The 26476-nt window shown below is 46.6% G+C and overlaps 1 protein-coding gene across 6 annotated transcripts in view; it reads left to right on the top strand.

Annotated features, from left to right (window-relative positions):
• Positions 1–26476, top strand: part of NAV2 (neuron navigator 2) — a 370532-nt gene that overhangs the window by 316456 nt on the left and 27600 nt on the right. For all 6 annotated transcript variants that reach the window (XM_079786933.1, XM_079786930.1, XM_079786929.1 and 3 more), the window contains 8 exons: positions 957–1145; positions 6532–6584; positions 11441–11464; positions 11579–11653; positions 16600–16683; positions 17291–17402; positions 19080–19225; positions 21905–22077. In XM_079786933.1, coding sequence (XP_079643059.1) covers positions 957–1145; positions 6532–6584; positions 11441–11464; positions 11579–11653; positions 16600–16683; positions 17291–17402; positions 19080–19225; positions 21905–22077 — 856 coding nt within the window. The remainder of the gene's footprint in view (positions 1–956; positions 1146–6531; positions 6585–11440; positions 11465–11578; positions 11654–16599; positions 16684–17290; positions 17403–19079; positions 19226–21904; positions 22078–26476) is intronic.

Genomic DNA, 26476 nt, shown 5'->3' with positions numbered 1-26476 from the left:
TCCTGTCATAATGCTTTGACGGGCACAGTGGGGAAAGGAAAAGAATGTGTGACACGGTCCCTGCTGACAAGTCAGGGGATTCTGTTTATAGGAAACCGTGTAGAAACTGAATATGATCAGGTAGCAAGTATCATTTACAGTTAGGAAAAGGAAAGGTCAGTCCTGGCGGGAATTACAGGGAAGGTCGCATGAAGGTGGCAGGATGGGAGCTGAGCCTTGGAAGGCTGATGGGAGGGACGGGGGACCTTTCCCAGTCCTGTCTCCTTCCTTAGAGAGGCCGTCGTGCCTTTCCTGAGTATTGTGAGCAATAAACTCAGTCTTTAAGGACAGGTGTGGCTTGGAATCAAGTCTGATTTAACTCTGCATTTTCAGTTAACTGAAGGTATACTTCTGAAATATTGGACGTTACTAAAATGACTGGATTTTAGTAAGAAAGCTAGCTTCAGCTAAGGTAAATGTGCCGCTTCTGCACCGAAGTTCTTGAGGCTCCCTTATTCAGTGTTCCCCATCCGAGGCGACGAGACCCGTGTTCATATTGTTCTTTCCCAGCCGTAACTCTTTGGGGCAGGAGTTTCTTGTCACGCACAAATGTTTCCCATCTGATCAAAAGCCCGGTGGGGCTATTTCGGGCTTTGGGCTTTGGAGAGAATTGTTCTGATGAGCCCAGGGAGTAATTAGCTCATGCCTGGAAGGTGACACGAGCCTGTCTGAACGTGCCAAGTTGGAAAGCTGAGGCCCAGAGCCCTGCTTTGGAACTGACCCACCTCCCCTCCCTTATTTTTAGCTCTCGGTGTATAACTCAAATGCTGATGTGACCACCTTTAGAAAATAGACAAGAGAGAGAAGTTGGCAGGGATGGATACGGCTGAAAGCGAGCAGTCTCCTCTGCATCCCCGTCCAGGATTTGAACAGAGACATGAATTCCCAACCTTTTGATTCTATTCCTTTTGTTCCAGCGAGTCCCACCACTGTCACCCAGATGAGCTTGTCCAACCCGACCATGCTGAGGACCCACAGCCTCTCCAATGCCGATGGGCAGTATGACCCGTACACCGACAGCCGCTTCCGGAATAGCTCCATGTCCCTGGATGAGAAGAGCAGAACCATGAGCCGCTCGGGCTCCTTCCGGGATGGGTTTGAAGAAGGTAAGCAAGGAGACTGGCCATCTCCCAGGTTAGGGGGTGTATAGTTAATTCTCCTCTATGTCAAGTTCATTTCGTTGACCTGAGAGTCCACCTGTGAGTGCTTCCAACTCCCCCACTTACTGGGGTGTCGGGCTGGAGAACTGAATAGTCGGGTCTGACTCTTAATTGACCTCTCAGGACTTTAGGGGAGATCCTACTAAAAAAATCCCTATGAACCTTAGAGCTGACTGAGTTTTGCTCTAGGTTTCTCGTTCTTGGACATGGGCCATAGCTTCTTGGCATGCACCCTCATCTTGAGGTTCAGCCACTGGCTCCCCAACTTAGAGGAGTGCATTCCTGGAGAGTTTTGTTTCCCTGTGCTGATGCCCCCTTATGACTTTGGGGGGCTCCGGGCAGCCATGCCTCTCTGCTGCTCTCAAGAATTTTCTGCTTTGTTATTCAGGCATCAGTGGTTCAAGTTTATTGCATTCAGTGATGCCCTTTTCATTCTTTGCTTGCTAAGTGGGAATATTTTGGATTAGATTTCTATTTTAAAATCATTTAAATCAGAATTTTAAGATTAAAATACTGTGGGCAACTTTGTCAGCCATCTTCCTAGCTCGGTTCCTATCTCTTTCCCTTTGTTCCTTCAGTCAAGGTGTGAGTTAGGGAAACAGCAGTCAAAATGCTTTGGGGGGACATCACCCACTCCCCCAAAGCTCCCCCAGGGTGAACTGGTCGGACACTGGAGGCAGGACTCACTGACTAATGAATGGTTAAGAGTGTGTAGTAAGACTACCAGGGTTTGAATTCCAGTTTCACTATTTATTAGGTGTATGATCTTGGGCAATTACTTCACCTCTCTTTGCCTCTGTTTTTTCACTGATAACGTGGGAGTACTAATAGTGCTCAGCCCACAGGATTATGAGATTAATGAAATGATATACACAAATGTTAACCCAATGATGTTATTGCACAGCCTGTAGACTTGGCTTCCGCACCAGTGTCCTGGCAGCTGGCAGTCCAGCCCCAGCAGAGGGCTGTGTCTCTGGTTGTGCCCTTTTGAGTTTGGCCAGTAACAGAACATAATCTGGGAGGAGAGCCATAGGCACTTCCCTCTGCTCCCAGTTCCCCTGAGAGTGGGGCCATGTGCCCAGCATCCTCTTGGTAGGAAAGCACAAACAAACCTCTAATTGTTTCAGAAATCCCTAAACAGGTCAAGAGGGAAATGCAAGATGTTGGCTTCTGCTTTGCCTGGGGTACTTTTTTACAAAAATTTTAAAGAGTTTAGTTACAGAGCAGTTGTCCCCTGTTAATCCCTTTAGCAACTTAATTCTCTCCACTCTTATTTATGTATCCACCCTCATTTATGTATCGTTTGCATCCAGGGACATTCACTGAGCAGGTGCAAGTCTGTAAATCATATATGGGAACCTACCAGAACAGAGGATGGGGGGCTGAGAGGGTTTTGCTGGATTTAAGAGCTAGAAATGAATGCTATAACCACTCAGAGCAGCAAGACTGGAGGATATGTTGACCGTAAGGTGTAGGAGTAGGCAGTTTGTCTTGAACTCCAGTTATAGTGGGTGTGCTGGCCACACATGGCCACAGAGCATCCCCAGCCCTCCTGATGACGACTCGCAGGTGGAGTGCCCTGCGCTGTATTCATCTTCTCTGCCGTGTGTGTACCTGAGTGAACCGTGTGCAGCACCGTAACTTGTCCAAACAAGCACACTTCGCCTCATAAAGGTCCAGGACCATTATGGCATCCTCATCAGATCGCTTTTATGTATTCCATCTGGAGTCAGACAGCACAACTGTGGAATATCTGCATGGCAAAGTGGCATTGACAATGGGTGCTTGCCCACGAGCAATGTCTAGACTTTTGTAAATCTCATGATTCATGGTGATGTGGAACTGAATGCAGAGGGAAAAATCAAAGTTGTGGGGAAGATGTAGAAACTGCTGTTGATGTACTATAAACACATAACATTTTTGTCTTTTGGGAAATTTGGCATCAGATTGATTTTATCTCTTCCACGGTTGTTAAAAAAAAATAAGACTTGTACAATTAGATGGTGTGTTTTTCTTTATATCTCTTTTTTAGAATTTATTTTTAATTTGTTGACATTCAATATTTGTTTCAGGTGTACCACATAGTGGTTAAACATTTATATGTGTTTAAGTGTTCCCCCCCATTACAATATTATTGATTACTAGAAGCCTGGTGCACAAAATTTGTGCACGGGGGGAGGGGGGTTGTCCCGGCACCCTCTCACAATCCGGTATCCCTCTTGCAATCCGGGACCACTGGCTCCTAACCGCTCACCTGCCTGCCTGCCTGATAGCCCCTAACCACTCTGCCTGCCTGCCTGATTGCCCCTAACTGCTTGCCTGCCTGCCTGATCACCCCTTACCACCTCTGCCTCGGCCCCCATTGTAGCAGCTTCATCCAGAAGGTTGTTGGACTGTCTGATCTAATTAGCATATTACGCTTTTATTATTATAGATATTCCCCATGCTGTACGTCACATTCCGTGACCAGATGTAACTGTCAATTTGTACATCTTAACCCTTTCCCCATTTCACCCAGCCCTCCAACCTCTCTTTCCCCCTGGCAACCATCAGTTTGTTCTCTATATCTATGTTTTTTCTTTTGTTTATTCATTTATTTTTATTTTTAGATTCCACCTAAGTGCAATTAGATAGAGACTTTTTCCCCCTCTTTTGAATTTTTAACAGTGTTGCAGAAACAGTTGGAAAAAAATTCACATCTCACTTTAGAACCTCCTTATAAGAGTGTCAGTAGGTATATCACACGCCAGAAAGCAGGAAAGAAATTTAGGAAGAATTAGCACAAGTACTTGTGCAATGATTTTGTGGTATTTACTAACCATCATTCATTTTGAAGGAAGTGGGTATGATAACCCTGTGGATTAGATATAGGTATGGCCCACATACAGCCTTTCAAAGTTATTTCAGGTAAATTCATCTCCATCAGACGCATTGTGCACATATAAAGTCAACTTTAATAGCAGGCATTTAGGAAGAGGTGGGAGGCATTTTAAAAATGGATGCCTTTGGAATAAAAATTAAAAAAAAAACACAAAACAAAAACAGATCACTTAAGGGCAAAGCAAGCAGATACTGTTCCTGAATGCTGTGTGACCTTGAGCAGTTCACAATCTCTCTCGGTTTCAGATTGCACAATGTGAGAGATGGCCTGAGATTCCTTGTAACTTTAAAATGTTGGCGATACAAGTATAGAGAGGAAATGCATGGCCTGCTTTTGCTGTTTGGGCTTTGTGACTTTCACAGGCCTTTTGTTGTCCCAGAGTATCCAGGCTCCGACTTGTTGGCTCAGTTCACTTAAAGGAGGGCCAGCTGCAGTGGTTCGGGGCAGCCACAGTCAGTTTGGGGTTGACTCTGGAAGGCGAAAAGTCTTTCTCTAGACCACAGCTTTGCTGTTGCTTCTGACCAAGTGAGAGGGGTTAATTACAGAGGAAAATAAGTACCTCTGCCCGATCCCTGCCAGATGCGCTCTTCTCTGCCTGTAGCCCCAGCTTCCATGGAGATATGGCTGCAGGCTGTCAGTGAGTCCATGAGGTGGAGAAATATAAGAGGAAAACTTCCATTTTCCAGCTGCCAGAGGCCATTCAGCAGCTCTATGCAGGCTTCTGGAGCAGGCATCTGGCGGGGCAGTGTGACTGAAAGGTGTGATTAAGGGATTATGTTACCTGCATCTCTGCCCCCAGCTTGGCCTCCAGTATAATCTCCCGCTGCTGCTTGTGTCCTGGGGCTGAAGTAGGTTACCCCTCTGGAACAATTAGGTCACTAGGTTGGGACATGAGAAACTTCTGTTAATGTGTGGACATATTAACGCTGAAAGCCATTATTGGCCGTTAACACCGTAACTGGTTTTTTATGGGGTATGAGTCAGATGAGTCCTGGGTTGAGGAAGAATGGAGGCAAAGATCTAGAACTCCAAGGAAGGTGGCTCTGAGTGGTGGTGCAGGGGCAGCCTCAGTGTGAAGGCACCTGCTAGAGAGAAGAGGGCAGGTAGGGCAAGCCCAGAGCAATGTGGGTTCAGGAGGAGAGAGCCCACCCAGGTGGCAGTCAGGGCAATAAGGAAGTCTTCATGGAGAAGGGGTTTGCGCTGATCCTGAAGGTTTGGACAGACAGAAATGAGGTACATCCTAAACAAACGGAACGGCATGGGAGAGCCTCTGAGGAGGCAAAGCACTCTCCAGGGCATGCTTGAGAGCCACGTGCAGGACTCAGAGTGTCCGGAACCACTTAGAGGAGGCACCTGAGTGCACACTGAGCTGTTCCTCGGGTATCTTGTGGTCAGGTGGCTTCTGCAACTGCTGATTCAAGTTGAGTTCAATCCTTGGGTGGTGAGTGAAAGCCACTGAGCACATGTGGAAAGTTACTCCCGAGCCTCCCACTCTCAGACCAAAGGTGACAGCACAGTGTGGCACAGAGGCATTCTACTGTGGCCAGGAAAGCTTCTCCCAGGGAAAAGGTCCGAGATGCCACCACATGCCTATTTCTCTCTTTACAAACAAGTTGTGGAGAGATACCAAGAAAATGTCGTTAAAGAATCTGGTTTCCCAACAGAGAAGTCAGCCAGAATGCCTTGTCCTAGAAAAGACCAGGCTTTAAAATGTCATGAAAGCAGCTAATACGATGTCTCCCCTTGGCTGAGGGCAGGAAGGGTGCTAAGAGGGTATGAGGATGGTCCTAAGTCAAAAAGTGCCGGTCAGAAACGGAAAAGATGACACCACTGGCTTGTCCCTTGGTAGACATGATAGAAATCGAACACAGAATCTATATTTCACTGGGTTGTGCTTTCTAGACATACGTTTATAAGCAAGTATTCTTCTAGAATGGTTTTACTATGGCCATAATCAGCTCCTCTTCTGAAAATACAAGTGTCAGGTGCTAGCAGGGTATAAAATACACAAGCACAACAATCTCAACCCTAAATGAATACATTAGAAAAAGAAAGGAACAAAGTATGCTGGAATCGTAACAGGCTGCCCCTGGGTAATAGAATTATGAGCCATGCCGGTTACTGTAGTGGGTTTGCTTTTTAGCATTTCTCTGTCCTTGAACATTTTCATTAAGTAATCATGTATTCTTTTGATAGTCGGGGGGGGGGGGAAGTATTTAGAAGGTTGTAGAAAAAAATGTGGTAACAGAAAATTGACTGACTCTCCTAACAAACTATTCCTTATTTGACGCTGACCTATAGCCAAACCAGGAAAGGTCGGGTCAAGGTGAGATCAAGTTGCTCTGAACCTGGTAGTGCCCTATAATGCTCAGTTTCTCCTTCCCTCCCCCCTTTTTTGGTTTCATAGCAGCCAGCTGTGCAATTCACCTTTTCTTTTCTTTTTTTAAATAGTTCATGGATCCTCGCTCTCCTTGGTTTCTAGCACATCGTCCATTTATTCAACAGTGAGTATAAATCAATGCTGTATAGCTATGATCATATGAGCTGGGGTTCCTTTATCAAATATGTCAAGAATAAAATATCAGCATTTTTCCTGGAGAGAGTATTTCCGTTATAAGGGGACCAGTTAATTAGGGAACAAGATTTGAAATTCACAAACAACTATTGACTATAACGTACCAATCAATAAATCAGGAATAGGCTGCTTTGTTAGTGGCATTGTGCTGTGCATGGTGACGAGTTAGAATGTGTGAGAAGCCTTGGCCACCTACTGGTAGAATTTGAAAAGAAAGGCCTTGAACAGCGTATAAATCTACCTGCCTCAGTTTCTCTATCTGTAAAATAAACAGAAGAACTGTCCCTACTTGCTGGAGTTGTAATGAGGATTAAATGTTCTGAAGATTACATTTTGCTACAATATAAATTCCTTGAGGACAAGGAATTTTTCTGTTTTTATTCCTCATGCCCAATAGGTGTTCCAAAAATAGGCTTCCATAAAATAAGAAAATCCATGTACAGCAATAAATACAATGCACATAGCACAGAGTAAGCACTCATACATGTTCCCCATCAATGAGAGTTTTAGTGACCAAAGCCAAATGTAATCAAATATGGTACTAGATTGGTTCTGTTCTGTGGTGCTTACTTTTTATACCATCCGCATAAATATTTGGGAATTCCTATAGGGAAAAAATATTTTCTTAATTGAGAATTGACAATTATTTAGCCCTTAATTCTGTGGAGGACAAATGTGCTGTGTTTTTGTTTGTTGTTTTTTTTGTGTGTGTTTGTCTTTTTTTAATAATTCTATGTTTGGTCATGCTAGATTTCTGGGCTACATAGCAAGACAAACTATATATAGCTCCCTGTAAGTAAAAGGCCATCCCAGAATCAAATTAAAGAGACCACAGCCTGTCTGTTCTTTCTTAGACCTATGGCAAGCAAAGACATCTGTGGTTGTTGACGTGGTTTGATTCGAAGGACCTAGAAATACTCTTTTCAGCTCCTACCCACCTCACCCCTCCAACTCCAAAGTACCTCTCTTTCTTCAGCTAATCGTCTTGTCTGAAGTTTCAGCCAGAGTCCTGGTTTTCAATGTAAAGGCTTTCTGTATAGTGACGTTGGGAAGGGTTGTTTAAGCCGTCATCTACTAGGAAAGCTTAGCGATGGCCTTCTAACTGCCAGGCAGTGCAAACACTAGGTCTTGGTTCTACTATGGAACTCTCTGATCTCGGTACCAGAGATGGTCCTTTCAAACCTAGATTCACCTCTTCAACAGTATGACTGGCACTACATATATGCCAGGTGCTGAGCTAAGCCCTGAGGATATGGTGTCAGTGTAGAGAGGAGGCTGCTGAAAGAGGAAGCCAGAGGCACCAGGGGGCACCAAGGGACACAGGACATGGGACTCTAGATTCACAGGGTTGGTGCAAAGCAGCCATAGCAGACATTTCAGTGCCCAAGCCCCATGGGTTCGAAGTGTCAACTCAAAAGGGTGGGCCTTTCTCAGCAGAGTGAAAACTGGGTGGCTGGCCTGTGTCAGCCAACCTCGGGAGGAGTTGGGGGGGGGAGGGGCGGGCAAAGGGAAGAGCCTGAGTTTCTCCACCCGTGAGAGTCACAGGTAGGAAACGGTCACTTGCAATTTCCAGCCATGTGCCCTCCTGACAACCATCAGGAGTTCTTGTAGTCAAAGTCTCTTCCAGCCTGGCCGGCGTGGCTCAGTGGTTGAGTGTCAACCTATGAATCAGGAGGTCACAATTCAATTCCGTCAGGGCACATGCCCAGGGTGTGGGCTCCATCCCCAGTAGGGGGCATGCAAGAGGCAGCTGATCAGTGATTCTCATCATTGATGTTTCTCTCTCTCTCTCCCTTCCTCTCTGAAATCAATAAAAACATACATTTATTTTAAAAGGTCTCTCTTCCAGTAGGTCTTGTCCTGGGTAGACATGAAGCTGGTGTTTTCATTAAATTAGAAATGGTCCTTTCTGAGTTGTTTTCAATTCACAAATCATAATTTTTCATTCATCTGCATAGCAAGAGACTGGAGGTCCACCTTAATTTTTCTCACTGTATGACTTTAGACAAATCACCGCATCATTCTGGGTGTCTCTCAGTTGCCTTTGGTGTCAGACAGCTAGACAAGGTGGTCTCTGAGGTCCCCACAACTCTGCCATTCCACCAGTCATGGAGTCAAAGGTTCCCATTCACTGTCCTTTGCATGTGCTCTCTCTGAGAATATAGGTTACATTTGCAGACTTAAAAAAAAAAAACAATTAGTCTAACAATTGGATATTTTCATGCCAGACTAGTCTGCTAATTCCAAGGAAACCTGCAAGTCTGGCTCTACTCTGCAACTAGCAAGAACTGATGTGTGGTCCCTCATCTATTATTAGCCACTTGGTGATGATGCAATTCTGAAACAAATGCTCAGGCATCTTTTTGTAAATGTTAAGGTGAACAAGCTCTTATTTGTTTACGAAGAGGTCTTTGGAATCTCTGAAGTTGTCACCAACCCAGACCGAAGAGTCTGCTTAATTGCTGAGTCTCTTATAGGCTCTTATTGGATGTTAATAGATTTTTCCCTCTGAAGTCTCTATAATTCTTGGATATTCAAGAATGCCCTTTCTGGCTGAAATATGTGCCTGGATTTTATTACAAAGGCAAGAAAGGGCAACATGATGCTAAACGACTGTCATGGAGAAGTCATGGCCAACCTATGGAGTAGAGAAAATGCCAGAGGCCACATCTGGCATCAGACTTGCTTTCTTGACTGGTTAGGGAGCAGCAGTTGAGTTCCATGGGGAGCTGCTAAATGGAGGAGGTCTACAGTTTCAGAAGAGCAGCAGCAGCTGGGGACAAGGTACAATGCACAGGATTTCCCCAGGCTGCTGTTGAGAACAGGGGCCCATCCCCATAGACAGGTGGGTACAGTGATAGTGGCAGAGGCCTGGGAAGGAGTTTTAGGCCTGTTGATGGCAGTGTTTAGAAGTAGGGTTGGTTGGTCCTGTATGGATGCTTCAGCTTGCTAACCGGCCTCCACTAGCCTCCCAGATGTTAGATAGCACTGACGTTCTCGCCATTAACTTTTCCCCTTTAAATGAGACTCATAAGACAGGACCTTATTTCTGGAAACCTTCCATAAGAATATAGCTATAGTAAAAGCAGGAGAAGGTGCTGGTTAAGATCATAGGCTCTGGAGCCAGAGCACCTTGGATCCAATCCCAGCTCTACCACCTACCAGCTGTGACCATGGGCAGGTTATTTAACCTCTTTGTACCTAAATTTCCTCATCTGCAAAACAGGAGGTGATAGTAGTAGTACCTACTCCAAGGGTTGCTATGAGGGTTAAATGAATATTGAATATAAAGTGCTTGGAACAGTTGCCAACATGTGGCACTAATTAGTAAATGCTAGTTATTATTACCAGAATGTAAGTAACATGAGGTAGGGGACTTGGTCATGTTCACAGCTGTTACCTAGGTTCTTAAACAGTGCCTGGTACATATAGGAAATCAATGAATATTCATTAGGCAGGATAATGGGGAATGGATAGATGGGCAGACAGACAAAGAAGGATGGAGAAATATTATCTGGGAGGAAAAAGTGGACCCTGAGGACATCTCCAGACCTTCTCCTGAAAGCGTTTCTAAGATGAGGAGATTGTCCAGCTGTGTGACGTAGGCAGGATACCAAACCTCTCTGAGCCCCAGAGGGAATACAAACTAACCTACTTTATGGAGTTATTGTAAGGATTAGACAGTTTGGTGCCTAAAAATTAGTTGCTGTTGTTAGGAGCCAGCCTGGAGGGTGAGGGCTCGAAGGCAGGGCCAGGAGCGAGGACAGTGGGAAGAAGGGAGTGAAGGGAGACCGACAGGAATCTGCCCCAGCTGGGGTCTTCAGGGTCTAATGAATCCTCCCCATTTGTATTCTGAATAGAGAAGTAGACACCAGAGTCAGATGCTGTTTTTTTAAAAAAATAATGGGTTTATCCCTAATAAATTTGGATTAGGAGGGAGGTCGTTTTGTTCTCCCACTGGCACAGCTGTGCCACCTCAGACACGGGGCCCAGCATGGAAGGTTCTGCCAGTAAGAGGCTTCACCTTTACTCCTCAGGGTCATAGGTAACTGGGAAACTCCAGGTGGGACAGCAGGAAGGTGAAGGTCACATTTATCCTTATAATCTGGGATGTCAACAGGCTGGCTGACAGGGGCTCCTGGCCTCCCTTACTCTAGGGGCCTTCCTGTCCTGCAGTGCCCTGGGAGCTGAGAGGGAGGATGAATTGGGGCAGAATTAACTTACGTGCAGGCCTCCCTCTCCCAGGTGAGGTTTGCCAGGTAAAATACAGAGCACCCAGTTAGATTTGAAATTCAGGTGAACAACAAATAATTTTTTAGTATAAGTATGTCCCAATATTACATGAGGCATACTTTAGTAATAGTAGTAGTAGTAGTAGTAGTAGTAGTAGTAGTAATGGTAATAGTAATAGAATTTAACTGGTTGTCCGATATTTTTATTTGCTAAATCTGGCAAACCCTGCCCTGGCTCATCCCCTTCTCACAACGTCTTGAGCCCCGGACCCTGTCACTGTCTCCACATGGGGACAGGGACTCCTCACAACCAAAGTAATGGGAATGTTCTAATTCTTCCAAATTTCTTAAAATAATATGCCGTTTGTTTTTGGCCGTTTAAGATAGTCAAATTAACGAACCAGTAAACCCAGAAAAATACCCCAGAAAAGAAACGAGTAAATCTTCCAGACTGCTGGTCGCATCCAAATGCGGTCCCCGCAGGCTGGACTGCATGGCCCTTTGTTCCTCAGATTAGATTTGATCCTCTAATCTCCCTGTGTTTTCTTTACAGCCAGAAGAAAAATGCCAGTCGGAGGTAAGGAACAGTTTGCTGGTTGGGTTTCCACTTTCACTGCCATCAATTATTTTACCCAGCTCAACCTGGAAATGGACTCCCACAGCAAGTAACCCTGTTCCTTTTCACCTTTAGATTCGCAAGCTGCGGCGGGAGCTGGATGCCTCCCAGGAAAAGGTTTCAGCTTTGACCACCCAGCTGACAGCAAATGTGAGTATAGACACAGGGCAGCAGCCATCGGGAGGGGAGGTGGCCCCTTCCCCCTTCTGAGCATTACCTCAAGGCCTCCTGTCCCAGAGCACCATGGAAGCAGTGCGGTGTAATAAATAGGACGCCGGCTTTAGCATCACGGGTGTGAATGTCGGCGCTGACACTTGCGGGCTCTATGCTTTGGGCAAACTCTTTAACCTCTGAGCTTGTGTCTGCTGCTCTGTATGATGGGTGATGATAATACCTCTCAGGGTTGTCATGTGACCAGTACCTGGGATATAGTAAGTGTTCAGAAATGTTCATTTTTCTTCCCGTCCTCTTTCTGAAATTCTCTTCTAAGGAAAAAAAGGCAGAGGGATCTAAGGCTCCCAAGTAAATAGCTGACTGTTCTGTAATTGTAATATACACAATTACGTGTTCAGGGGGCACTGCCAACCGGCATTCAATTCAGCAATTGTTTAAATGCCAACCATGCCCCAGGCACTGTGGGTTCAACAGCAAAGCAAGCAAGTCACCGTCATCTGAGTGTTCTTTGTCTGGTACAGCGGAGAGACAAAACTATTTTGCTAAGACATGATAACTGTTATAATCGAGATAAAGAGAAAAAGGTGGTGGGAATATGTGGGAGAAGCACCTAACGCATTCTCTGTGGGGTAGGAGGAGATCCAGGAAGGCTTCCTGGAGGAGGTGACATCTGATGGATACTGTATAGGGGAGGGTGCATGGGGAAGACACCATACTAACCATTATGCTGGAAGAATAATTGGTGCAAAAGCCCAAGGTGAAAGATCTTGGTGCCTTTAGAGATTATATAAGTAGTTTTCTGTAATTAGAATCTATGGCTTGGAAAGGAGGAAGAGGCAGGTGGAGGGGAGGAAAAAGGGGGAAGGAAGGAGGCATCAATGAAAGGCAATGGTCAGGGCACATCACAGAGGCTCTCAGCTGTTAGTGGCGACTTCTCAGTTCTAAGCAGAGCTGTGAGGTGGTCAGGTTTGCTCCTAGAAAACTTCCCTGTGTGTGGTCATAGAATTATAGGGGTTAGAGTAGACACAGAGATCTCCTGCCCCATCAGACCAGTGTGTACAGGACTCCTGCTGCAGGGCTGAAGCTCAGAAGGCAGAGCCTGAGGTTTGGAAGGTGCTGTGATGCCGCCGGGGCCAGGTTTCCTACCCAGGAACGCACAGCCCAGCCTGAGACCACAAATACATGTGTACACGCCGGTCAGAAAGCAACCTGCATGACCCCATGGCAGGCCATTAAGCAAAAAGTAGTTTCAAAAGGTTGTCTTCCTTGGACCAAGAAGCTGAGTCAGTACTCAGAATTAATATTTAGCTGGAGTTTTTGCCCAGGTAATTCCTACCTCGAGCCTGAGGCTGCTCAAGGAAACCATTTCTCTTTAAAGTCTGCACGTGGTACCTCACACAGTGCTGGGCCTTGATTATAAGCCCAGTATTTGGTGATTGTGGTCACTCATGCTCATTTTTTTTTTTTTTTAGCTCTCTTACATTTCTAGAAATTTTAATTTTTTTTTTCATAACCCTAACATACTAGGCCACTGTGTGTTTTGTAAGCCTTCTTTATCTTTTTTACCTCATCCACCATCAGTAATGCTATCAAAAGAACTTCAGAAATTGATGTGAGATCTGGGTTTTGAGGCTTTGATCCTATTCAGAAAAACAGCAGAGGTCTTTTTCGGAGGATGGACTCTTTATCTGGGTCATCATTTGAATCCAGAACCCACCTCTGACCCAGTAAGCCAGGATCTCCTGGTATAATCCAAATATGTGAGATTTAACAGCAGCCCCCCTCCTAAGTTCAGAACTGCTCCCTTAGGTAAGAATTACAGCTGTCAATTATTGACCCTTACTTGTCAAAAAATAGTAATCCTACCTAATAATAGACAAATATGCAAATTGACTGCACCCAAGCCACACCCACCAGCCAAGCCATGCCCACCAACCAATCAGGATGAGTATGCAAATTACCCCAACAAAGATGGCGGCTAATTTGCATATCAAGATAGCTTAGAAAGAAGCCAAGAGATGCTGAAGGGAGCAAAGCTGCAGAGAAGCAAGCAAGCCGGGGGGAGGAGAAGGGAGGTGGGGCCGGGGGAGAAGGAAGGAGAGAGGGGCGGGCTGGCGGAGAAGGCGGGCCGGGGGACAAGGGAGGAGCGGAGGCGGGGCCGGGGGAGAAGGAAGGAGAGCGGGGCAGGCTGGCGGAGAAGGCAGGCCGGGGAACAAGGGAGGAGCGGAGGCGGGGTGGGGTAGAGTACAGCAGGAAACCCTATTGCAGGATTTTTCCTGCAACGGGAACGCTAGTCCTATATAATAAAAGGGTAAGATGCAAATTGTCCCCTCAACTGGGAGTTTGACCTGGGGACAGGGCCTGCCCACCAACCGTCCAGGGCCCCTCCCCCTGGCCGGCCCCACCCCTGATCCCCACCCCTGCACAAATTCAAGCACTAGGCCTCTAGTTTACTTATAATGAACTTGGGTTCGCTCTTCCAATGACCTCATGCTCCACAAGACCTTGCGTTGTGCCACTGGGACCCTGCTCTCTGTTTCAGAGAAGCCAGCGTGAGAGCCCTGACATTACTACTAGTATTCTTCTAAAAGTGTGTGTTGCTCCTCGCGAAGCCAGTGAATCCAGTATTGTTTTAAAGTAAATAGTTAGCCTTACCCCACACCACCAGGGTGTTTTATTGTCTGCCATCTCTCCCACAGGCCAAGCTGTGTTTGTTTTTCTAGGACAAACTACTCAGAGCCACCTTCTCCGGTGTTTTTATACCACTTGTGTTTGTTTTCCCGGGAATGTGAGAACGGTGCTGGATGAGAAGGCCCTTGTGGCTCTGAACCAGGCTCGCAACAGCCTCAGCCCGCATTTTCATAGTTGCCTTCATGACACAAAGTCGGTCCTTCCGTTCCCCAGCAAAACACAGTCCTCTGGTTCCTCAGAGCAAATGCGGTTTCTTCCTGAGCTTTGCAGAAACGCTTTCTCACTGACAGTCTTCATGCCGTCAGGTTTTGGTTTTTGTGGATCGAAGATATAAATGCCCATGAATAGAATCACGGGTGGCAGTCAAACAAAGATTTGAAATAAATGGAAATCCAGTCATTTGAATGTGACCTTTCCATTCTTTGAAATGCATGGATAACACTCATTTCCATTTCCATATCCTGGCCAGCTTCCTTCGTCCACTATGTGACTGTCTTGAATTAAATTGGCTTTGGTTTTGCCACATTCTCCAGGACAAACTAAAGTAGATCTCTTTATTTTAAAATGCAAAGGCATTTTCTTGGTTTTTAAGAGAGAGCGCATGTAATCAGAAAGAAACTGGCTAGTCCGTTTAGCATTTTAGCATTTCTAGTACCAGTAGCCCTGCTCCCAGCAGACCCTATGGCTGTTGGAAAAAAGACTCAGCGGGGATCTTAGAGACGATCTTATCTTCCACCATGGTTCTCTTTTGATGAGGTCTGGTGATAGAGGCCTCTGACTCACTCCTCAAATCTCTCCTCCTTAAATGGCAGTGTCCACAGGCCCTCCTCCCAGCCCAGGGCAATGACTCCTCCCCCACAAAGTTGTATCCAGCTCTTACTCTTCACTGTGTGCATCACCCATCTTTCCTTCTAGAATTTTCCAACATGATCAAATCTTAACTTCTCCCAAGACTCTCAAGAATCCTTCTCATTCCTCCTGTAACCCTCTGTGTGTCTACCCACCCCTCTCCGAGGACCCTTTCTTGATCTCCCTATTCCTATGTTCTGATAACATTTTTTGTCATTTTCTCATTCCCAGGCCTCTTCCTTTCTCGCCCCCCAGTGTCCATTCATTCCTGTGTTTCACACTTCCTTAATAGTTTATAGATCATTTTCACTTACATTGTTTCATTTAATGCTCATAATAACGCTGGGAAGAAAATAGAGCTCCCATTTTAGGGATGAATAAACTGAGGCCCATAGAATTACATGACTTGTCCATTCTTTATTCTTGGTTTTAACAATATTATCAGGATCCTCAGTCAGCCAGTCAATATATCACCTGCTGCTCTGTGGAAAAAGGAAGAAGGCTTGGTGTTGAAACACAAAGTCGCATCTTCTCCTTGAAGAGGATTGTGGAGAAGGAGGAAGACAGGAAAATATCACATTTCTCAATTCTAACATAGACTTTTTTTAACACCTTTGAAAATTGGATGCACATTTTAATTATAATTGGTAGCATTTTTAAGAATGTCTTAGTAATATAGAAATAGTGGTGCAACTGATGCCATTATATACCTCTAACCGAGGTATATAAGAGTGCAGGGGAGCTCAGGGGAAGGTCATAACTCCTTGGGGGAGCAGGGGAAGGACTCTCTAACTAAGGAGGTAGCAGATGGGCCTTTCAGTGGCTTTTTATTAACCAGGATTATAACAGGCAAAATATGCCAACCACTTTGTCCATTCATCCTACAAACATGCTCAGTGTGAGCCTCTGCGGTGAGCTTGGTGTTTGATGAACAGAAGGTTGTCCTGCTGAGGAGTGGAGACGTGAAGCAGCAGTCACAAGAGCATGTGTATTTTTTATGTGATACTACAGTCCGTTGCGCTTTTGAGATTGGATCTGAGGGAACCAACCCCATCGGGGGTGTCATGACAGTGTGAGCTGAGATCTCTTGAAAAGGATAATGTAAAACTTAGACAGGGAGGCAGCTGCGGGTAGAGCATTGCAGGCAGAGGGCAAAGCATGGATAAAGGCCCTGAGGTGGGAAGAACCATGGGGCGTTTGAGACACAAAAGCTAGAATAACTGGATCCCAAAGGGTACTGGGCAGTGGGGCTTAATAGGCTGAAGAATTGGGCAGGGGCTAACTCATGTGGCCCTCTGAGGGTTTCAGTCTGTAAGACTGGCACTGTTTAGGGACGCTCGCCTTATAAGGTGATGTGACAAGGGCTGTGTCTCCCCCTCCAGGCTCACCTCGTGGCAGCCTTTGAACAGAGTCTTGGAAACATGACAATCAGGCTCCAGAGTTTGACCATGACGGCTGAGCAGAAGGTAAAGCAGAAAGGATGCTCTTTCCCCTCCCTGTTTGGAGTTAACAGCACACCTGAAAATAGTATTCTCTTTCATTCCAGATAATTGTATAGATTTTAGTGTACTTCTTGAATTGTTAAAGAGTAGGGATGTTGAGTGAAAATACGACCTAGATGCGGAGGTGGTACATGTATCAGGGACAGATTGCCATAGTCCTATTCCTGCTGGTTTCATGGCTCAGATACCTATGCTGAAAACTGGCCCAACCTCCTGTTTGAGACAAAGGTTTTTTAGAACTCCTGTATTCCCTATCATCCTCTGTTGAAACTTGCACTTCAGTTGAATGCTATATAGTGAATGATTTTTTAAATATATTTTTTATTGATTTCAGAGAGGAAGGGAGGGGAGAAAGAGATAGAAACAGCAATGAAGAGAGAGAATTATCAATTGGCTGCCTCCGGCACACCCCCTACTGGGATTGAGCCTGCAACCCAAGCATGTGCCCTTGGCCAGAATCGAACCTGGGACCCTTCAGTCTGCAGGCCAATGTTCTATCCACTGAGCCAAACCAGCTAGGGCTACAGAGAATGATTTTAGAACAACCAGTATTTTTTTCTCTACTCCACAGGACTCAGAACTGAATGAGTTAAGAAAAACCATTGAGTTGCTAAAGAAACAGAATGCAGCTGCCCAGGCTGCCATTAATGGAGTAATTAACACTCCGGAGCTCAACTGCAAAGGTAGGAACAGAAACAGCCTTCAGACTGCCTGCCTGCCCCTAGGAGCCCTCCCCTGACAGTGCGTGACGCAACCTCCCAACCAGAAGCTGGGTGTCCTGTCAGTTGGACAGGTCCTGGGAGGCAAATACTTCATCAGGTGACCTTTGCCCTCTGGGGAGGTAGCTGTTCCATCTCGTCCTCTTCTCTGATGTATATCAAAAAAATGGGAGAAAATTTATTTCTGTTGGCAAAGTGTCACAATATTTCATAGCCCTTATCTTTACTAATGCTTTGGATTTCCATGCTGATGTGGGACAACCTGAAATGGGTTCATCTCATGTTTACCTGCCGGGGCTGACCAGCAGACCCTGAGCGACGGATGAACAGATTACTCCGACACAGGTTTCTGTGAAAGAGAGGGCTAAGAGACTCTTTTACTTCAGTAGTAAAAGCAGTCCTGTTTGCCTGCCTCGTTGGCTTTTTATTGTAACAACAGCTTGAACTTAAATTAACCTCTAGATACAATCATCAGGGTAAGTAGTCTTGAGAAAGTATATGCTTCTACAAGCTCAGGGTTTTAAAGATTAAACATAGAGATTCTAGCAAAACACCGCAGGGGATCAGACTTGTTTGGAAAAGTCAAGGTAAGGGCTGCCGCCTTCGGCAAGGTCCCCTCAGAGGCCCCTGACCTTTCAGAGAATCCTCCTTACAGCCATTCCAACCAAGTCCTGTGCTTCCCCACATTTATCCAGGAAAATATTTCTGAGTGAATTGCTTTGTCTTTGTGTCTCCTAGTTGGGGGGTAATGTGGACGTGAGGATGAGTTCCCTCCTGCCGTAATGACCTTAACAGCAATAGAAGTCATAGTGGTAGTGAACATTCATGGACCACTCACTGTGTTCTGAGCGTTGTGCTCAGCGCTTCAGTTATTTAATGAATGGTCTCATTTTCTTTCCACAATCCTTATGAGTGCCACACCGGTCCTCTCTGTATTGTGCTGATGGGAACACTGTTTCAGAGGCAAGAGGTGATCCTGGAGTAGTTAGAAGCAGAAGTGGGACTAGACCCGTCTGTCTGGCTCTGAAACGGTGCTCTTAAAAACCAGGCTGCAAGTGGAGTTCTGTGCTCATGAGGAAAACTGTCTGCAGACTTTATTTTGGGATCACTGACACTTCAGGCAATGGTATTCCTGGTACCACCGGTGTTTCAGACATCAGGCCTTCTGAGAACTTGATGATAGAGTTGACATGGGAAGGATTAGCAGGAGCTGGGCAGGCAGAGTGGAGGGAAAAGAGCATTCCAGGAAGAGGGAATGGTGTATGGAAGATCCCGGAGATGAAAGGAGGCTAGTGCAGTGAGCAGAGGAGCACTAAAAACATAGGCGACTACCGCTGCAGTTCAAAAACTCATTTCAGTGCCTGTCTAAAGCTTAATAGAGCTGGTGTTGGGGGGATTCTCTCTGAGCCTCCCCATATTTATGTAAAAGTGGAGAGAGCGTTTGGCCCCATTTAATTGACCCAACGGTATAACTCCTACCTGCTCAAGGGCCTTAATACTCTCAGTGAGGAAAAGAAGGTGATGTCTAATAGGAAACACCTGGTGGTCCTCAGGTGTGTGGCTTTAGGTGTGAGGTTATTCCCTGGGACAAAGGAGTGGGCTCGAGGCAGCAGCTGCTGATATCCCACCTTGGTTCTGCAGGAAATGGTCCCTCCCAGCCTGCAGACCTCCGCATCCGCAGGCAGCACTCCTCCGACAGCGTGTCCAGCATCAATAGCGCCACCAGCCATTCCAGCGTGGGCAGCAACATAGAAAGCGATTCAAAGAAAAAGAAGAGAAAGAATTGGGTGAGTGTACATCCAAAGACTCTCATGCACTGACTATCAGAGCCAGTCCCAGAACCCAGGCTTGCTCTTAACTTCAGAACATAGACCTTTGGGAGCAGATCCAAAGGAGTGGTTTGTGGAGAGGTTTCTACTAAAATCAACGTTGTGCTCAGCCAAACACTAGGATTTACGAAATCACCACCACCTTGTAGTCTTTCTGTGTTCATGAGACTTAATGTGAAGTACTCACCTCTCATTTCATATGTGTCATTTCTTCCTCATCACATGTGGCCAGAAACCTGCAGGTACTAGAGCAAATTGACTCTTAAGTGGTTTCTTAGTTCCAACGTATTTTTTGGAGTGTTATCACTAATTATCCGCTGTTAATCATAATTCTTACCTATTTATTTACACAATCGCCCATGGTAGCCTTAAACCACCCTTCTCTTTGAGAAATTTTGACCATGGCCTGTAAGTAAAAGTTGCATAATGGTGATGTTAGCAGTAAGGTGGTTATACCTCAAAATGTCAAGTATAATAGAATAGTCTTCATGCAGTGTTTCTCCGTGTTTCCACGATCCCAGTGAGCTCCTTTTTGTACAGAGGCATCTTGAACAGTTTTCCCATTCTCCTGGGGAAGTCTCACTCCTCTCTCCCGACTCAGTCTTTAGTTCTGCTGTTGAGGCAGCAGAGTTCCAATGGACACTCGCTGCTCGCTGTCTTCAGCCCAAGTTGATCTGACGTTGGCCACTACTCAGAGGGCCCCATCTGTCCATGCTGACAGCATCGTGTTTTCACAGTAGCTTTGATGTCCTCATTCACTCCATACACTTCTCACTCATTATATGTCATCTTGGATGGTTGGCGAGGTCTAGTAATAGAGTAGTTCAAAATTTAATCACTTTGGTTACTGATGACTTGTGCTGCAAGCTAAAAGGCTTGGTTCCGTGTGACCCTCTCATCATTCGGATGGATTTTTTTTTTAAGTTACTAATGACTTTTAGTCAACTCATTTGCTATGAGTTAAACAAATAGAAGTAATTCATGTTGCTGTTTCTAATATGCTATTGAGAAATATGGTCTGATTTGATTATCAGAGTGGTGAGAGAGGATTCTTTTCTATGAAAAATCGTGACTACTCATTTTCTTCAGTTTAAGAAATAAAACTTACTTATTTTGTTTTAAAAGTTATTACTCTTGGCTATCATTGCAATTGAGGAGGATGGATAATTTGCATCCTCAGATAATCCCCAAGCTTAATTCTGTCTAAATTTTGTAATCTCCTCTTCCACCTGGCATTTCACCAGAGGTAGAGGCAAGGGTTTTGGTTGATGGCTTATGTGCCAAATCCTTCTGCTTCCATAATACTCTCTGGAAATATGACCAGAAGTAAGAATAAGAGAGGAATGGGATGTCGATTCGCCCCCAAGCTGGATATATAGCTTGTTATAGATGAAACATTAATAGAAGAAAAATTCCATTAATTGTTTCAGAATGGCCCATTTCTGAATTTCTCAATGGCCAAGAAAGTCCCCAGACTATGTTTTCAGAAGTAAAGGGGACTTTCAGAAAAGGAGATTACTTTTTAAAAGATCTTATTTTGGGGCCTAGAAAATTACATGCTTAACCATAGCTCTCAGAGAAAACATTGCACTTTAATTATTTATGTTCCCATTAGAATTCTCAGATCCATCTCATAGTTTGGGGAATTTGTGATATACCAGCTTTTTTTCCCCCCAATATGGTTAATAATTTTTTTAAAACTATCCATTTTTTAGTAATACAGTGGGATGTCTAATTCCCTGCTTATTATGTTATCTCATGTATATATAAGGACAGCAGGAGCTCCTAAGTACATATATCAGAGAGCTATACAGCCATGTTGGGACCAGTGCACTAGTACAACTACCCTTTGTTGCTGAGGGGGGAAAAAAGACATGCCCCCCCCCCAAAAAAAAAATTAAGGCATTGGAGAGATGACTGATGAGAGACAAAATGGTGATAAGCACAAGAAGGTGGGGGCAGTCATTTCAACCAGACAGAGAAGCTGGAAGAACTCGGATTGTAGGGACTTCCAGACTCGCTATCCTTTTCCTTGCATAATGGAGGAAGGTGCCCCTTATGCTTTGAAAGATTTGTGATCTTACTGGAAACCTCCTCTGTGTGTGGTGTTTATAATTAGCCATGTCGTGTCTGAAAAGTCCAAAGCTTTCCCTGTCACTGGCTTTCTCTGTTAAAAATTGTCTTTTTTCCTTCCCCTTCCCCATTTTTGCTTGCATTTTCTCTGGCAGGTCAATGAGGTAAGCAAGACTGTTAATATCAGATACCAAGCTAACCCATCCATTGATATGACTAACCTCATCCGCATCCGTCACCATGTCTGAGCATCCTGCTTCATTGCTGTGTAACCTCATCCTCCCGACATCACCTGCTGAGCCAGGCTCTGTCTTGCTGTTGGCATCTAGTCTTGACCTGAGAGTAGGCATGGAATGTTACCCATAGGGCCAGTCCTTCGAGCTGTCCACACCAGATAACTCTTCTTCCCCTAATGCACTGATTGGAGAGAGCTGTTGGGAACCTTTTTCATAGTGGGAGGAAAACGTGGGAGAACTAATTGCTCTTTGGTCTGCATGTCCCCGTTTTGCATAGGCCTGAGTGTTGGCCATGGCCCCTGCCAGGCTGACGGTCTTGTCTATTCAGTTACGCAGCTCCTTCAAGCAAGCGTTCGGGAAGAAGAAGTCCCCCAAGTCAGCATCCTCTCATTCAGACATCGAGGAGATGACGGACTCTTCTTTGCCTTCCTCGCCAAAGTTACCGCACAACGGCTCCTCCGGTTCCACTCCACTACTGAGGACCTCCCACTCCAACTCCCTGTAAGTCTGTCTGTCGGGGTCAGATGCTGTCTTTGACCCTTAGGAACCTTCTCAAATAGGAGTGACTGAGAGACTTGCTGTGATACATCTGCTCCTTGGGATCCTTGATGTCTTGCCTTCATAGGACTATGCATGTCCCTTCAGTGATTTAAGACTGGAGAGGCTGAAAGAGAAAAGAAACAGGTTTTTGTTCTGGTGGCCACATCACTGTGGATCATTAGTCGGTTGGCCTTGGGCGAGTTGCTTAACCTCACTTTGTTTCCATTTCTTTGTCAAATCGGAGTGCTAGTTGTCTACTCACCCTAAGGATTGAACAAGATAAATGGGTATAAAAGAGCTACAACCATCTTGCTGTGATGAGGAGATGGTGTTATAAGTGTTGGCAGTGTTGGCTGAAGTTCTGGTTCTTTAGGGTAACAAGGCTTAGCGTGATAACCCTTTTCTTCTTTGATCATAATTTGGTGTTGACTCTCAGAGGTCAGCACTCAGGAATTGGAAGTTTAAAAAAATGGAGCGGTTCAGCGGCAGTTCTCTTTACCAAAGGATCTATATTTTGTAAAATGACTCGTCACCTTTAACACCCCTAGTAAGTTTAAAATGAGCGCATTTGTTCAGAGCTCTTTGGGAACACAGCTGGTCTGTTAAGTGAGACAAGCATTTGCTCGCTCGGGCTTGGTTTAGGTACTGTTCCACTTGGTGACTGGTTACATAGAAGGGACCAGTCATCTGCTCTCACCCAGCCAGCCTCCCATGATTTCCACTGAGCACCCACTGGTCGTAGTCCATCTAAAATCATCCTGTGCCCTGTCTAAAAGCATAGGCCCAGATGCTAAGGGCAAGAATAGGTCAGGAATGGCATGGGACAGAGCCAGGTGGGAGAGCCAGGTGTCCCCTTAGAAGGTGGCCCAACTGGCTTCCTGCAGCAGTGAGAAAGATGCCCCCGCCCCTTGGGCTGACTTTTGTTAGAGACCCGGTCAGGAGAGAAAGAATTGAATGAAGCTCAGGCCGTCTGCAAGGACAGCGCCTGGGAGAGAGTGCCTGGGAGAAGAGGGCCACTGTGCCTGGGCTTGAATGGCCACTGAGCTGGAGTGAGACACCTTAGTTTCTGCATTGGTGAAAACGGGATTCGTTACATCTGCCTCACTGAATTCTTGTGAGGACCAAGTCAGACACCGTGCGTGAAGGTCTACTTCCTGTTTCGTCCTCCTCCAACCTGAGGAGGCCAGGTCTGTGGAGCTGTCCCTGAGTCCCTTCACCCAGCCAGCCAGCCCGCTGAAGACAGCAACTACACAAGGGTCCCAAGGCCAGCTTCCCCAGTGGGTGCAGGAAATGTGGGCAAGAGGATGGGCCAGGCCTTGTAGCTCGCCAGCTGCACAGACCGCATGGCAGACAGGCAACGGAGGAGGAAACACAGCATGGGCCCGCCCACCGGAGAAGCAGGGCCCTGCAGGGGCCTTCATCTTACTTAAGTAGATTAGTAGCCCTGTCCCTGGGGGAGCACCTGGTCCAAGGGTAACTGCAGACACATGCACTTCTGTTATGGGCAAGGGTAAACCTGAGCATGGGGAGTGGGAGGAGCATTGAGGCCTGGACTCCAGCACCCCCCGCCACCACCACCCAGGGCCCTGTGTTCTTGTGTAAAAGATGAGACCAATGGTTGAGAATGCCAGTCCTTTCTGACCTGCCCAGTGCTTAAGAGATAAAGGACCAGTTGCCTGTGGCTGCCACATATGCCATCATTCCGGAGCAGAAAAGAAAGGAGCTCCTCCCCTCTGCTTTCTTTCTGGATTTAAACTTTGTATAGAGCAACCTGTGTGAGCAGGGCACTACTCCAGATGTTCCGCAGAGACCAAGGAGGATGTTAACCAGATTCCCACCCCCGGGGACCAGGGGCTACTAGGGACAGGACACAGTACACTTCACTTCCGAGCTTCTGTCTGTGCCCGGCACTTTTCCTGGCTCCGGTTACAACCTTGTACAGGACAGGTACATTCCTGCTCCGGTGGACCCGTGTACCAGTGGGAGAGATAGACATTCAACACATCCCTCGGAGTAAATTAGGAAAACCAGACAGTGCTGAGGGTTAATGCTGGGATGAAAACCGCGTGTTGGGATACACAGCACCATGGCAGCATCGTTAGACAGCGTGGTCAGAAAAGGGCCTCTGCAGAGGTGGCATTTCAGCTGAGACGTGCATGGCAGGAGCAACCGCTGGTTCGTTCTGGTCAGGAACACGAGCTGCTGTAACAGACTCAGTCCCAAAGCTCAGGGGGCGTGTTTGTCTCTGGTTTCCTCCAAGCTCGGTGCAGACATTCCCCGTCAGCAGGTGGCCTGCCAAGGTGATGCAGGCACCGGGTCTCTTCCACTTGTGGCCGGCTGTCCCGTGGGGCTGGAGTCCTCGGGTGGGTGCTGTGTCCCGCCAGCTGTGCAGGAGGGGGAGGGGGGAGTGCAGGAGGATTTTATGGGCTGTGTCTGGAAGAGACACATGTCACCTCATCCCACAGTCCACTGAGCAGGGCTCAGGGTCAGCCACCTGCAAAGGAGGATGCGAAACTGGTGTGCCGGGAGGGAGAGGGAACAGGCAGGGCAGCCTTCCTGACTTGAGAAATAAGGAGCACAAGGAGCCTACGGTGGAAACAGGCCTGGGGGTCTGAAAAACGGGGATGGTGAGCATGGCTGCCACATGATGGGCAGGGAACCAAGGCCACAGAGATAGGCGGGGCCTCTTGCATGTGAGGCTTTGAAGTCCATTTGCATTTCATTTCATATGATGGGTAGATGTTGGAGAGTTTTAAGCAAGAATGTGAGCTCTGAAATAGTGTCTTGCAAAGATTAGTCTCTGCTTTGTGAATAAGGAATATAATAGGGGGCAAGAGTGGAGGAAGGGAGATCACATAAGAGGCTGAGAGTACACTCCCCCACGTCCACTTCCTCTCCTTTGAACACTCCAGTCACCCTCCCCACCACTAGCCTGTGCCCTTTCAGTGCCCTCTGCTGGTGCACTTTTCCCCAAGATACTCATTTCCTGCAGGTGTCTGCTCAATGTTATCATAAGGCCTTGCCTATGCATCTTGCAAAAAACAGCACCCCCACCACCAGCCCCTCTCCCCGCTCCCATTTCATTTATTACCATTGCAAATATCACCAACCTGTGATATTCTTGGTTATCTTTGCTTTGTCCCCCACCATCCCTTCACCACCACCCAAAAATCTACAGTCTCAGCTCCATGGCTGGTTTTGCAGACATTGAAATATTAGGTGCGATGAATGTGTGACTGATGCTCGTGGGAGTCCTGGGTGGATTTAGGATATATTCTGGAAGAGAAGTTGGAAGTTTGAGATGCCCAGGAGACATTCACGTGGAGATGTCAACCAGCCGAGAGTTCGTGGAGGTATAGATTTGGGAGATGTAGGCTCATCGCTGGTGTTGAAAGCTGGGAAACGAGGGATTCCCTAAGGGGTTGAATGGAGATGGCGAAGAGCAGAGGGACAAGGTCTGAGCTCTCGGACACTGACATTTGAAGAAGAGAAAGTAGAGCAGCCCAAGAGGTGGGAGGAAACCCAGGAGCAGAGAGAAGAAGCTGTTTGGAGGCAGGAGCACTAACTGGGTCCGGTGCTGCTGGGCGGCCAAAGGTGAAGAGAGAGCGGCGATGATGCCCTCAGCCATGCAGGGCCCGAGACCATCTGGAGAACTCGCTCCAAACCACTTTCCCACAGGGATTGGGCGGGGCAGACTCAGCTCTCCAGCGCTTTCGGACATCCCACAGCATCCATGCACAAGGAGAGGTTTGTTTTATTTTTGTTTACTTTTTCCAAAGGCTGGGCAGAGAGCAAATGCTTTTCTCCAACCTTGAAGGGTTTGTAAGAATGTGCAAATCTAGACATGAGAGGGGGTTCAAAGAAGAAACCAAAAGCGGAGGAGTCAGCTCTCAGCAAAGGCCCTACCCCGTGGGCGACAGGAATGGCGCTGTGGGAAGGCAGTTTACCACACTCTAGGCGTTTAAAATTAGGCATGCCAACAGCCCTGCCTTCCGGACAAGACAGCGGGAATGTGCTGGAACAACGTGTGGAAAAGATATACATCTGGTTGCTTCAGGAAGTGGTTGCTGAAGTGAACAAACTTGCACTGAGTGCCTGCTGAGTGCAGGGAGTGACCACAGCGCTGGTGTGAGAAGGAACCGAGGGGGCAGGCTCCGCCTCGAGCAGTAGGGGCAGGGGCCACTCTCGGAGCTGCTGCAGACCTTGTTTTCACCGTCACCTCTGTGTTGTAGGCCATCCCTCCGTGTGGCCTGGCAGTGTGTGTTTCTGAGAACCGGCCCGTGTGGAGGGAGCATGGGCGGGCCTTGTGCAGACCTCCTTCACCTTGGTTGGCTGCCCTTTGCAGAATCATTGGCCAAGC

This window comes from Cnephaeus nilssonii (assembly GCF_951640355.1).
Source record: "Cnephaeus nilssonii genome assembly, chromosome: 13".
Lineage (NCBI taxonomy): Eukaryota > Metazoa > Chordata > Mammalia > Chiroptera > Vespertilionidae > Cnephaeus > Cnephaeus nilssonii.
The sequence above is the reverse complement of the archived record's forward strand: the minus strand, read 5'-3'. Positions and strand labels throughout refer to the sequence as shown.